The sequence below is a fragment of the Dendronephthya gigantea genome, unplaced genomic scaffold (assembly GCF_004324835.1).
Source record: "Dendronephthya gigantea isolate DGI-Jeju-01 unplaced genomic scaffold, DenGig_1.0 000066F, whole genome shotgun sequence".
NCBI classification, from domain to species: domain Eukaryota; kingdom Metazoa; phylum Cnidaria; class Anthozoa; order Malacalcyonacea; family Nephtheidae; genus Dendronephthya; species Dendronephthya gigantea.
This window is the reverse complement of record NW_021163076.1, coordinates 506779-520748: the sequence shown is the minus strand read 5'-3', so window position 1 is coordinate 520748 and position 13970 is coordinate 506779. Positions and strand designations below refer to the sequence as shown.

At 36.3% G+C, this 13970-nt stretch overlaps 1 protein-coding gene across 1 annotated transcript; it reads right to left on the bottom strand.

Annotated features, from left to right (window-relative positions):
* Nucleotides 1-6513: 6513 nt before the first annotated feature.
* LOC114530789 lies at nucleotides 6514-11720 on the bottom strand. The gene is made up of 6 exons (XM_028552410.1): nucleotides 11023-11720; nucleotides 9639-10710; nucleotides 9072-9317; nucleotides 8514-8862; nucleotides 7665-8281; nucleotides 6514-7623 (listed from the first exon to the last, which is right to left on the bottom strand). Exons 1-6 carry the CDS (start codon nucleotides 11718-11720, stop codon nucleotides 6514-6516), a joined length of 4092 nt encoding a protein of 1363 aa, XP_028408211.1.
* Nucleotides 11721-13970: the final 2250 nt, after the last annotated feature.

The following is a 13970-nucleotide window of genomic DNA, read 5'->3' as shown; positions in this document are numbered from 1 at the left end:
CCCTTGCTTCTTTCAGCAGTGGCAGTTAGTTTTCCAGTGCATCTCTTAAAATATCTTGCAATTTCTCTAACTTTCGTACACGAGTTTTCACCCCTAACTCTTGAAGCCTGGCTTTGATTTCAACAACTGACAATTTATTGATATCAACCTGATCTACACCTAAGGCATTTGCTCCACTGCCTCCACATTCAACATTAGAATATGTCAATTGCTTTCTTCGCTTGGCTCGTGTCTCGTTTATTTCAGTTGACCAATATTCATGGTTTGTTTTCTGGTATTGTCTGCACTTTCTGGCTTGTTCACCTGTCACTTGCACCTCTTGCTGGCAAGAAGAATATCTCGGGGGCATCTTACTTATTAGATTTTGTAAGATGATATGTTCTTACATCATCATTATTCTTCTCTACACCTGTAATGTAAAAATATTAAATTACATTGAAAATTTAGGACTAATGAAACATGAACTGTATTATGGCGAACTGTTTTGCAAATATTATAATTGATTACCTTGACCTGTAAACTTCCTTATGCCACTGTGCTTAAGCATGAAATTTGGGACATGATAAACAAGACAATGCATATATGGTGTCACTGCCTTCTTTCCAAATCCTGTCACTTCACCTCTAAGGGAACAAAACAGTGTTATCCATGCAGAAGCCTGACAAATGAAACAATTGAGAAATGACATGGATGGCACATGTGTCAGACAGCAATCAATTTGTTAATTATGTACTGTTATATTTTATTTTTAACAGGATGCATGAATGGACATTCTGATTAACCCATCCAGTGGCAGCACTCCCCCCTTGAAGAGTAAAATAGTCTGATGTTAGACAGAGTAAAATAATACGGTTGGGTGCATTGGCACTTAAAGGCTAATCAAGAAGTTGAAACACATTCTGATGTACCCCACTATATTATTCAACTATATTCTTATCGCACCTAATACAATTACATTCGGCACATGAAAATACACTGTCTGAAAGGGTCAAATATTAGTTTGCACTAGACCTTCTCAAAGAAATCAACAACCTTTTCAGCTGATGGATTGCACTTATTCACCTTCTCTCATATAGCTGTCCAAAATCCTGCAATGTAAAAATAATTGTGTTGGTATACCTATAATATGAATTTAAATTGTGCTCTAATTTGCTGTCTTATTTTACAATAATGTTATGATTACCTTCCAGATTTTTACAACAGAATCACTGGCGTGTGGATTGATTATCCTTTAATTTATCTGGGAGATTCTTTAGCAAACGCTTCTTGCCGGTAAGGCTGGTGAAATCGTACTCCCCGCTGCCTTTACCATCGGCTTTCTTCTTCTACCAGACATTGAACGATACTCCACATTTTTTAATTGCGTCAATAAGGTCTGTCAGATGCTGGCTAATCCTATCCTTGGGTGCTTTGTAAATATTATCCTTAGCATCCCATTTAATTGCTCCATTCACTAAGCTCTTAAAAACATCTGTAAATGTTTAAAAGACAAAGCTAAACTAAACCACCTTTATTTTAACGCTGACTATGTCTATCGGTTATAGGCTCCAAGTTAACTGATTAAGCAGCAATGTCCCCTACATTATTATTTTTCTGTATAAAATGTCAAACGATTTTATTTGTCAATGGGAGTGTCTTGTGCTTTTTTAATGGGTTAACCCAACAATTAATAAGCCCCTAATAATTTTTAATAAGTCCTTAAGAATTGTAATATATGTTGTATCTAATCACCTGTGATGCAAAGCATTAAATGTTGCTCATCCAATACCACATTATCAAGCTTGATGTCCAATAATGGCCAATGCTGGCAAAAGAAGAGAGATTTTATGGCACAAGCTTTGATGTCCTCAATTGTTCTGTGATGATGTGTTTCCCAGTAATCCATGCCCTTGGACATGTCCCATCTAAATGAATTGTATTTTGCACAATCACCATCAATTAAATCTATACAGTACATAATTACCCAAGACAGCAATTGCTTATTGTATCAGAGTTACCTTAATAGTTTGTGTATTTTGCACCAAATGCATGCATAGTCCGATGTTGCTCCTTTCATGCCAAGAATCAATAGAAGAAACTAAAGAAGTGCAAATAACAATTATTACATGCACAATTACATGCCTTTTTTCTATCATCTGGTGTTTTATATCTGCAACAGGAAAAGCTAGTTACAGATTTGATATCAGCACACTGATGATCCTTAACCCATTAACCCACAATGCACCCCACTGCACCCTACTTCTTTTGACAAATGCCAGATGAGTTTACTTGTAAATGGGGAAGCTCTGGAGCTTAATGGCTTAAACATTTATTCCATTATCAACTATTCCTATACCTTGTAATCACCTCCAAGAAACAGTTCAATATTAACATCTTTGTTTTTAACTTTAAGTGTTCCTTTTCTTGCCAGTTTGTTAATGCAGTCAAATATTTTTGAACAAGAGACTTTCAAAAGGTCATAGTCTTCATGGCCATTGATGACAGCAATTGTGTGATTCCCTGTATATTGTATAGTAAACAGTAAATGAATATACATTAACTTGAAGAAAATATCAATCTATTACTGGTACCGGGGACGTCTGAGAGAGGGTAAGGCGTACAGGGCAGGGGGCAATGTCGGCGTTAACACAAATGATTTTAATCAATTGGGAACAGCGTGAAAAATTTCAAATAAAACTCCGGACCAATAATTTACAAAATAATATGAACATTTTTTCTCACCCCTAACCTTTTGAAAATTAACATATAATCTTTTTCCAAATAAACCAAAAAATTCCAATACTATGTCACCCATAATTTCATTACTAGGAGTTACTACCGCAAGGAAGTGCTGCCAAAGAGTGTTTTGACGCACGTTATTACCGATTCGGCGCATATAAGAATTAGGCATTGTTTCATTACGCGGTGGTTTATAGTAACGAGGAATAAAATTAGAACTAGAAAACATATTTCAGTATTAGAGACGGAACAAAAATATCCGTGAGGATTATAAAGTAGGTACAGACTGACAGAGTTTTTTTTTTCAAATAACATAACATGCAAGTCATTCCAGCCACAATACTGGTAGAGATGGATTTTCACATTTTGTTTTGGGGTTCCCAAATCAACTCAGATTTTGACTCTATGAAATGCGATCATAAACATTTTGGACCTTTAGGTATAGTTAACTTGGCAGGTAGTGTTTTATTTTCTTCTATGAAATATTGAGAATCATAAATATTTTTTCATATCTCTACTGATATTTTATAATCACTAATTCAACCTCAATTCCCAATTCTTATCTTTGACAACGTTAGTGTATTTTTTGAATTACCTTATCCCTGACCTTTTACTTTTCTGAGGTGCGATTTTTTCCAGGGGGATGCACAGTGTGGCTTTGTTATTAAAATGCTTAAAGTAAACTCTAACACAAAGATTTTTTTTTGGAATGTTTTTTTTTTAAATATTTATCATTTTTCATATTAACATAAAACCTTTTATAAGAATAAACAATAATAAAGTGGATAGTAATCATAATACAAATGTTTTGATCAGTGAGTAAAAAGTTGAATATCAATCAATTTCTATGTCAAAAAATCTGTTAGCATCTGACTAAAGGGCTAGGTACTCAAGATTCAACGAAGCATGAGATGATTCTGAGGTATTGAAATGAGCAGAAAACATCATCCTGGCAGTCGTATAATGACCACAACAATAGCATGTGCTTGTTTGCTGTCTTAAAGACTTATTTCAATACCTCAAAGTCCTCTCACGCTTTGTTGAATCTTGGGTAACTGCGCTCATGTAAACAGCCCCTAAGTGTTTTTTAAAATCTTATCACTGTACTATTCTGCACTGTTTATTACTGTACTGTTTATAACTGTCAGTACAACAAATTCAACATAAAAGTAAGTTATAAAGTGTATAATATAAATGTTTTGAAGAGTGAACCAAATGTACTTTTAAACTTTTAAAAGTTCAATGTCAATTAGCTTATTGCTTTGTATGTCAAAAAATACTTTGACCTCTGACATCTGCAATACACTATGCATTACTTCATCACTTGATGGTTCAGCTTCTAGGTTGCAAAGGCTAAACAATTTGGTTGCAACATCATTGTAGATAACTAAACGCAACTTTTCTTTTGGTTGATTAGAGGATTCAAAATATACTTTGAGAATCCAATTAGTAATACATTTACTAGTTTTTTGGGATAACTTGCAGTGTTCACAGTAAGATATGTTTGGTTTTTCAACCACCTTTTTGGAACACATACAACAGGACTTGTACTTGCTAATGGAGAACACTCCCAGAAACTACCAACTGCTTGTCTTGTGGTTTCCTGATCTTCAATTGGATGGACAGGTTGTGGAAATGGATCACATGATGTGATGACACATTCATCTTCCTGTTTCGGTGTGTTTAAGTAGGTTTGGTTTTGGTAAACTTTTACTCGAACTTTGTTGAAAACGTAGGTTGAATTTTCTTCAGTGCTATTAGTGTGACTGCCCCAGAAAATTATCTTGCTATAGCCGGTGGGATCCACAATGTACCCCTCTTGCTTTTTGACATTAGATCCTTGTAGTACAACCATTTTTGTGGACGACAACTTGATGACTTTGCCCTTAATGCACACCAATTGCTCAGGGCGCAATTGCTTTAAGCAATGTAATGTGATGGCATCGTCTTTCTCAGCTGGCGAAGGGGTAAAGGAGGCTGTTGTGGGTACTATTGCTGTATTTTTATTTATCACTATATCATCTCTGCCGTATTTTCTGTTGATGGAAAATCTTTTGATCTTTACGGGAGACTTTTGTTTCGAAAAGGCAGCTAAACTTTCGTTTTTCTCTGGACGTTTTTCAGTCGAAACAGACGCTGTTGATCATCTCGGATTCCGTTTGGAGGGAGCAGTTAAAATATGTGGAAGTACCGATTTTTTTTATGGGCGACACGGAATGTATATAGCATGTGATTTCGGAAGGTTCTAGTGGAAAATATATTTTAATATAAAGTAGAGATCATCAGTGGAAAATATATTTTAATATGAAGTAGAGATCATATTCAATCCATAAAACCTGAAAGCTTTTCTGGACTTTGTCATGACTTTTTAACATATTATCTCTTAGTGGCCTAAAAGGAACGTTAACGTTATTTCTACTATTTGTTACCTATTTTATTAAGTATTCGATACCTTGTTTGGACTGGGAACTTGAAACATCTTCTCGTCCATCAGCCATTTTTTTGAGTTTTATAAATGATAATCGACCACGCCGCAGCAACATTTTATCTTATTAATATCAAGCAAGCTCATTGGTAGATGTGGTATGACGTTTCAAGACGTCATATTAGACGTCATACCACATCTACCAATGAGGTATATATAAGACAACAAATTTTGACAGTTATTTAATACAGTTTTCACGTTATATTACATATTTCAACAATTTTACAGCAGAATTACAAATCACACACAATAGAAGACACTAATTATAAGTACATCAATTTACCTCACAAATAACACTGTATGTATGTACTTTGTCAGAAGTTCAATTCACGATTGTTCACATTTAGTGTATTACTGAAATGTGTCGGTATAATCCTTTTGACAATTATTGAATTCGGTTTTTACACGATACCACATATTAAAACAATTTCACAGTATAGCATTACAAATCACAGACATACACCACAAGACAATAATCTATACATCAATTTATACATTTCTCTTCAAGTTCACTTTTAGTGTATTACTAAAATGTATCGCCATATACTGATCCTAATATACACTGGTTTTTCATGACTTCATTTACTTGATGAACCTCTTTTGGAAATTGGCAATTGTTGTATTGAATACTGAAAGTCTCTTCGATAAATACCTGAGCTAGGTGCTTGAGAATGAGGAATGCTTCTGTGGCAGATCAATTTCAGAAACAAGTTAAATGACGTTTTTGGAACTAAACCACGAGGCTTGATGAATTTGATTTAGATGTGTATATAGCCTGTTCGGAGACTCCAGCCTGTTCTTTTACAATTTCACGACTACTATACCAGGCAAAATCACGTTTCTTTTTGTTCCAATAAAACGATTAGTGCAACATCATAGTTGTTTGGCAGATGTAAGTTGTTTTCATCATTGACTGTAATCCATTCCTTCATGACGTTAATATTCGTGGTAATGATTAGGGCCCAGTTACGCCTTGGTCGGTTTGCTAATATAGTTGCTGTTTCATATCTTTAACCAGAAGCAGTAATCTACATACAGAACGAGAGAATGTTTTAGAATACGCTACAACAGCCCATTGGGATACCATTAAGATAAAGTAGAGATAGAAACGTAAAGAAAATAAAAATAAACTTACCATATAACAAGTTGATGATCTTATTATAATACATACATGCAGTGAGAGTGTGATACGTATTTATTAAATAATTTGCAATTTATTTAAGGTAAAAAATAATGTAAACATAGAATTAAGCTTAATGGGATTTATAAGAGAATCCCACGTCTAATTGCAAACTCCGTAGCTTGTCTATCTAAAATGTGTTGCTATAAGTAGTCTGTGCTGCACGATCTAGGCGGTTTTCTTCTTCAAGCCTGTAACGTAAATTAGCTGATGATTTCAAGGTTGTTAATCGTTCATATGTCATGGGTTCAATGACACAGGATGAAAGCGACTTCACTCTGCTTATGGCAACGTATGAGACTCCAGCAGTTCTTTCAGATTTGCCGATATCTATCCAAGCTTTTGGAAGAGTTAGTCCTTGGCTCTTGTGTATTGTTAAGGCCCAGGCCAGTCTTAGAGGCAGCTGTTGCCGCTCATGAAAACCGATCTCAGACTGTGACGAAACTGTGATTGGACATATTGCAACACAACATGACTTGGTCGGGTTAAAAACAGGACCTCTATAGTTTTCAAAATCAATAACGACCGCAATAGGCAAGTCAGGTGGTTGATGGTTGTTCTGGAAAATAAGATCAACAACTGTTCCCGTAGCTCCATTACAAAGCCCAACACATGACCACAAATTCATAGTTAGCATGACTCTGGCACCTTTCGCCAGAAAAATAACTGGTTCCAATCCTGACATGTCTTCAGATGAAATCTTTTTTGCCATTTCTGATGAATGACGAGCGTTGATACGGGCAATTGGATGCATAAGTCTTAACAGTTGCTCATGATTGTAGTTGGCAACTTGTTCATTGCTATAAAAAAGTCTAGTAGCATCTTCAAATTCTTGTATATTTGCGACTTTCGATGGTTGACGGGTAAGAAGTAATTTCCAATCATCAATTGTTGATTCGCCTTTGCGAAGTCGAAACAATAACTCCCTGAAACGGATTTGTTCAGATGTCATACCTTGTACTCGTTGATTTACCGTGAGTTTAACAACTTTGTCAAACATTTGATATGCTTGAAAACCTTGTTCACCAACAGCGCTTGATGGTTTGGCATGATAAAGAGGTTTATCTGCCACTGGTGGTAACTGACCTGGATCGCCAGTTAAAATTAACGAGTCTCCTCCAAATACTTTGTCGTAACAACCAGTTGCTTGTTTGCAACGTTTGTCTATCCAACCAAAAGTAACTTGGCCAAGCATAGAATACTCATCAATGATGATGTAATCAATATCAGTCAAATTCTCCTGCAATCGACACAAGCTTTGCCCTGTTAGATCTTTTTTACCTCGTGAACAGTTATTCCTCGTATATTATACGCTGCTTTCCCAGTTGCAGCAGTAATAGCGCACTTGTTTTTTAACAAATTTCGAATTCCATTGATAAGATAACTCTTACCAGTTCCTGCTACGCCATTTATAATCAAACACAATGACTCTTTATCTGATGAATCATTAAAATGAGATTTGACAATGTCGTAAGCAAGTTTTTGCATTTCACTAAAAGTGTCAATATCAACATCATCATATTGCTCATCCATAGTAAATTCTTCCTTGTTTGTTTTTAACCATGAAGGCATTTCATGGATTTTTTGTTCAGAGTAATTACCTCTGTCAATGTGCCAGTCATATCCTGACTCTGGCGTTTCTTGTGTTGTGTCAAACGGTGTATGAAGATCTGATATAATCATCCACTCCTCTCGAGTTGTTTCTGGTTGTTCAAAAGATTCAGCTTCTGATTCTTCACTTTGAATAACAGCTTGTAACTTGTCAAACCAATCAGGGACATTCTGTTGTCCATATGGTGTTTGCAAGAATTCTTTGCCAAGCGTTGATAAAAGTCTCGTCAGTAAGGTCCTCTTGATCACCCCATGTGTTATTCTGAGATCTTCTCCAAGGTTTATACCTCAAAAGTTGGTATTTGCAATAAAGACCAAAATTTTGACCTTTTGGATTTGGAGAATATGTAGGAAATATTCGTGGTATAACATTCTCTGGCAATTTTGCCAGTTGATTGTTTACAACTTTGTACGTCGTAGCAAATTGGACGAAGTTCATGTTCATTACATCTTGTGAACTATCATATTCATGACGATTAGCATATACGTCAAGAAGTGAATGATTAGTGCATGATTCACCTTCTTCAACATTTTCACGCACTTTACGTGAACCATTTAAACTTATTGGAATCACATTAAATGAAGAGCTATGAAGTTTTAATGACAATAAATGATGCATTGTCTCTTGCGCTGCATAATCCCTTTCACCGAGAGTCTTCATAACTATTTTTTTAATAGCTCGACGAGCCTCGCTATTAATATCTACATTTTGAACAACAGAATTGAATGCTTGGTTTAATAAGGGCGATCTTGGTTCACCCTTAGCAGCATATTTTGTCAGATACTCAACACAAGCATAGTGATCAATGACAACTTGAATATCGCAATTGGCTCTCCATCCTTGGAGTTGAAGTTGTTGATGATTAACCTGGCATCATTTCATTGAGTAACGACTTTAACTCTATAATGATTATCATTATCTTTAGTGTGAATTTTTTCAAATTCTAGCTTTGTCCTTGCACAATGCTCATAGGGAAAATGAAATCGACATTTCAAATCTGTTTCATTTGACTTTTTTCTAAGACAATAACTTGTACTACAACGAGTGTGTCTTTGAACCATGTTTAAAAGATCTACATAATCTGACTGTTTTTCATGTTCAGGGATGTCTTTATGAGGTCGTTGACATGGATGAACCTCAGGTCTTATCCACATGTCTGCATCTGGTGGATTTGGATTAACAGTTGATAACAACCAATCAACATACTGACATACTGTCTCAGCAGCTTTCTGACCAGCTTCAATATCCTGGTCTAGTTCTGTTGTGTCAAAGCAATCATTTTCATCTTTAAATTTTTCTGCTAAGAAACCTTTCAAAGCAGTCTGTGTTAATTGACACAAACCTGGGTCATTATTTAATTTAGCAGTACCATGACAATGGATACTACCTCTACCTTGATACTCGTATCTGAACCAGTGCCACTTTGCACCAAGTGTATCATAAAGCCAGTGTTTAACAAAGCTTTCTAGTCTTTGTGTGAAAAACCAATCCACAAGATGAGGATTGTTAATGACATTTTGCCGCCTTAATTCACCAGGTATATTAGAATTTCCACAGTCACCATTAGCACTGAATAATGTATGCAACTCAGGTCAATGCATATCTGCAGAGGAAAAAGTAAAAAATAATGTTGGTGCTCCAACATTTGTAATTATGGCTTTAAGTTCCTCTCGAACTCTGTTCCAGTAAGCATTTGTACCCACAATATTTCCAACATATCTAGAAACTTTAGACATGAAAACATTAGCACTGTTACTCGCAGCCATTTCGCGCAGTTCGTCTATGGTGAGATGTGCTTCACCTGGATTTTGTTTTAGAAATATTCCACTTTGTTGCAATATTCGTTTTCTTTGAATCATATTGAAAACCCAATATGAAAATCTGGGATGGTTTGCAAAACGGTATACCCATTTACCATCAATAATTTCAGCAAACTTTAGAAGGTGCTTTACTCGTTCCTGAAAAGAAACATCTCTCAAAAGTTCTTGATTTGTACAATCACCTTTTCCATCGGGAAATAATGTTGGGAAAGCCATTGTAGCTAAATGAGACACCTGATACTCATTTATTGGTTCATTTTCAACTGTAGGCCAGGACATTGGCTCATTTTCACAGAGCTTATTTCTAACAGCTTCAATTTCCTGTTGCTGTTGTTCACCAACAGGTAAAAAACTACTCATCTCTGTGGACTCATTGTAAACAATATCCTCAAAAGGATTATCAGTTGGGGGACCCATATCTGGAGAACATTCCTCATCTGAGACAATATCATCATTAGTCTCAACAGTCATAAGCTCTGGTGGTACACCATTTTCAGGCAATGAAAGCAATGCATGATCATTAATTAATATTTCAGAATAATGTAGATTATTATTCTTTAGCCAAACTAAAGCATTGTAGACTTTTTGTTTTCTTACTCTGACATCTTTAAATGTGTTGTCCTTTCCTTTAACTTTGACAATAATTACTGCCAAATCCTTAGGATATCTTGGCAAAGATTTTGCAAGTTCTGTGACATTTTGAGGCAAGTTAATACAATGCCCTGAATACCCACGTTGACCACCAGGTTTGATATACACTCTCATGATTGGCAAAGCACGAGCAATTAACATTTCCTCAACTTGAGTCAAGTCTCTCAGTTCATCTGGGACAGATGAAGGTATCTTGGAATTTTCAGATGAAAATTTTCTAGGATACTTTTTATCTCTGGAGCATCTTGAACACACATATAAGGTGACCTTGGTTTAGATTTCAGGGGCCATGCCTCCTGACAAATTGTACATTGACTGACAGTATATTGCAGAGACTTATGAAACTTGCTCAGATTAGATTTAGCCCACAACTGCTCTTCAATACCACCATTCTTTGTGGCGTCAAACATATTTAAATAATCTTGTTGATTAATTTCATGTGCAAGCTGTGACACTTTTTTTGCATGCTTTTATTTTTTAGATTGTCTATCCTTCTCTAGTCTGATCTATTTAGCACTGTCAGTTTCCTCTGACCGCTTTCTTTTCATAGACTCACTCACTTTTTTGAGCCTGATTTCTTTTTCTACAATCATCAGCATTGCTTGGGCTTACATTAGTTTTTGTTACATACACAGGTACTATTTCAAATAAATTGACATGTAGTTTTGTCGAAAGAGAATACAAAAATTGTTCCAAATCTAGAATATTAGCAAACTTTATGACAACTGCAGTGCCATTAGGATCGGGCATGCCATTTCTGTCTCTGGCATGAGAATCAAATATATAGAAAAAGTTTGATTGTTTTATTATTGCCATCATATAGCCTTCTAATATGAAAATAGCAGAACTATGACCCATGAATGTATTCAAAAGTGCTGAATGAATAGTATAGTAGTGAGACTCAACATTGTCAGTTATTACAAGACCCTGAAGCTCCTGTTCATAATTTATAAACCAAATAAGGTTTTTATCCATAGATTCTACCACCACGGGTAGATCAGTGTTTTCTACCACCACGGGTAGATCAGTGTTTTCTACCACCATGGATAGGTCAGTGTTTTCTACCACAATGGGTAGTTCATATTTTTCTACCACCATGGGTAGCTTAGTGTTTTCTACCACAATGGGTAGCTCAGTGTTTTCTACCACCATGGGTAGTTTATTGTGTTCTACCCTCATAGGTAGTTGATTGTTATTGTGTGCCTTAAATGGCTCCACCACAATGAGTAAATTAATATCTTCTGCTACCACCATGGGCAGTTCGATTTCATACTAAAACATGCTCCCACAACATGAAACACTAACAACTTTGGTAAGTTATCTACAGACAAAAATTCGATACCTGGGTCTAGAACAATTATGCCACTATTCAGAGCTTTTAAATACATTTTGTCACCTTGCAATAAGACATTATTTAAAGTTATTATAGACCAATCTAAAATTGGGATATTTTCGGCTGTTAAAACTGCCGATAAACTCATAAAAGCACATTGCTTACCTCTAGATTGAACACTAAAATGTTCACTGCCTTGATGAAAATTACCAGCAATATGTAAATTAGCCATATCGTTTTTTTCACTTTATTTTCAATCAGTTTCTTAAATCTTTTCTTCTATTCAGACTTCCGACTTGGAATAAGCACAAACATGGAATGAAACATACGGGCACAAAATCTTGCTTGGACAGTCGCTCCCCCTCATTCCGTAAACCCCCCCCCCCCGAAATGTTAACAGACACAAATCGAGATTTCAACAATATATAGGTCGCGTGTAAGAATGGGCCGAGTACGTTAAGAATAGTGTGCAGCAATTATGTCACACTTATTAGTCATTATACCTCACATTTGTTATCCCCCTGCTCGACTTTTATCACGCTCAACTAAATATCACAGTGGATGCAAAAAGTTTTCCCAGATTGGTGTACATCATTTTGAGCTTTCATTTACCATCAATATACTGCTTTAATACTGTTTTTATTGTATCGGGTGTACATGTAAGATTAAATTAATTACCCTAAACAATGGACTTAGTACCTTTTTGATGACATTACTGTTTCCTCTTCATTAAGAATGGAGAAGCTTATGATGACAAAATTAGTCAATCTCGTCATTTTGGCACCATGACCACCGATTTTCACATTGATTGTACTGTCTGTGAGTGTAGCATCCTTTTCTATCTGAAATAAATAATTGAAATATGACATCAGACACATGCTTATATCTTATTGGCATTTTAGTATATTACTGCATATTTTAAAACACCAAGCAACTGAACAGTATCCTACCATCTTTTCCAGAACACAAATTAACTCTTGCTCAAAATCCAAAAAGGATTCCTTCTCGTTCGAAGTACTCCTCGACGTAGCCGAGTTTCTGCTCCTCTGTCCTGCAATTCTTCGGGTAACCACTCGTTTCCTGTTTGATTTTCAGAAACGTATTGATGTAATCTTTAAACAACTCATCAGATTGTTGTGGAAAATGCCACACTTCGTGAACCTTCTGGATTACATAACCTTTCTGCAACGCTTTTTCCAGCTCTACACTGCACCATGTTCCTTGAATGGCTCTTTCGGAGTCGGAATGGGTACATGGGGTTTGGTTACACGTATCAGCACACGATTTACATAAGGGAAACATCAACTTTCCCTGTGTACGATAAGGTAGGACAGGGTGGAAGAGCCCTCGAGGTGGCAGAACCTTACACTTGATCAACCCAAAGTAGTTTGAGATGTCTTCGTCGAAATTTTCTGTGATGATATAAGGGTGGCCGACGACTGTTCGCGTCATCTTATTTGCCCAGGGATATAGGCTAGTGAAATCTACATACCTATGACGTCATAATTAATTGTACTTCATAAAGTGTCGCCTCATATAACAATGCTATATCTTTATTACTTCACTCAAAATACAGCGAATTTAAAGTAACTATAACAAAATAATATAAAGACTGGGTTCCACTGTCTAACCCCTGATAAACACCACGTCCGCCCCGCATACTTCGTCTTTTTGCTTCGCTCACGAGGAAAGAAGTTATGGCTGACTCAGCTGCCGAAGAAAAAGGTCCTAACTCAGGAGAAATCTCAGGTAAATCGATCTCTTCAGTGCTGCAAAGCACTGAGTTTATCACCGCTCTAACGGATACTTCCTAAATTAGTAGAGAGTGTTAAAAGCTCGTTTAACGAGTCAAGTGATCCCGACAATGCTGACGAACAGTTGACCGGTATGTCCTCCGGTTCACCAAAAGGAATTGCTTCACCCAGCTTGAACTCTGGGTTACCAAAACGTTCTTCTACTCCCAGCTGCGCCTCTGGGTTACCAACCGGCAAAACAGGTGAACCACCAAGAAAATAATACGGGTGGACCTAGATGAGAACGTAAATGCTGAAACAACTGAACAAGAAAACTCGCTCGTAGATGAGAACGATGATATTTTCGCGCCAGAACCCGAAGATGACACGCTGGCGTCGGTGTCCGAGCGATGGCCAGCGTCTGATGAACTGTCAGCT

Excerpts from the sequence above, each read along its gene's own strand:
- LOC114530789 (XM_028552410.1), bottom strand. The coding sequence starts at position 11,720 with ATGGTGGTAGCAGAAGATATTAATTTACTCATTGTGGTGGAGCCATTT. Across the intron at positions 9,318-9,638 it reads TTAAAGCCATAATTACAAAT|ACTGCTTTGAAAGGTTTCTT; the intron begins GTTGGAGCACCA and ends CAATTAACACAG. Across the intron at positions 7,624-7,664 it reads GAGGAATAACTGTTCACGAG|GAGAATTTGACTGATATTGA; the intron begins GTAAAAAAGATC and ends TGTCGATTGCAG.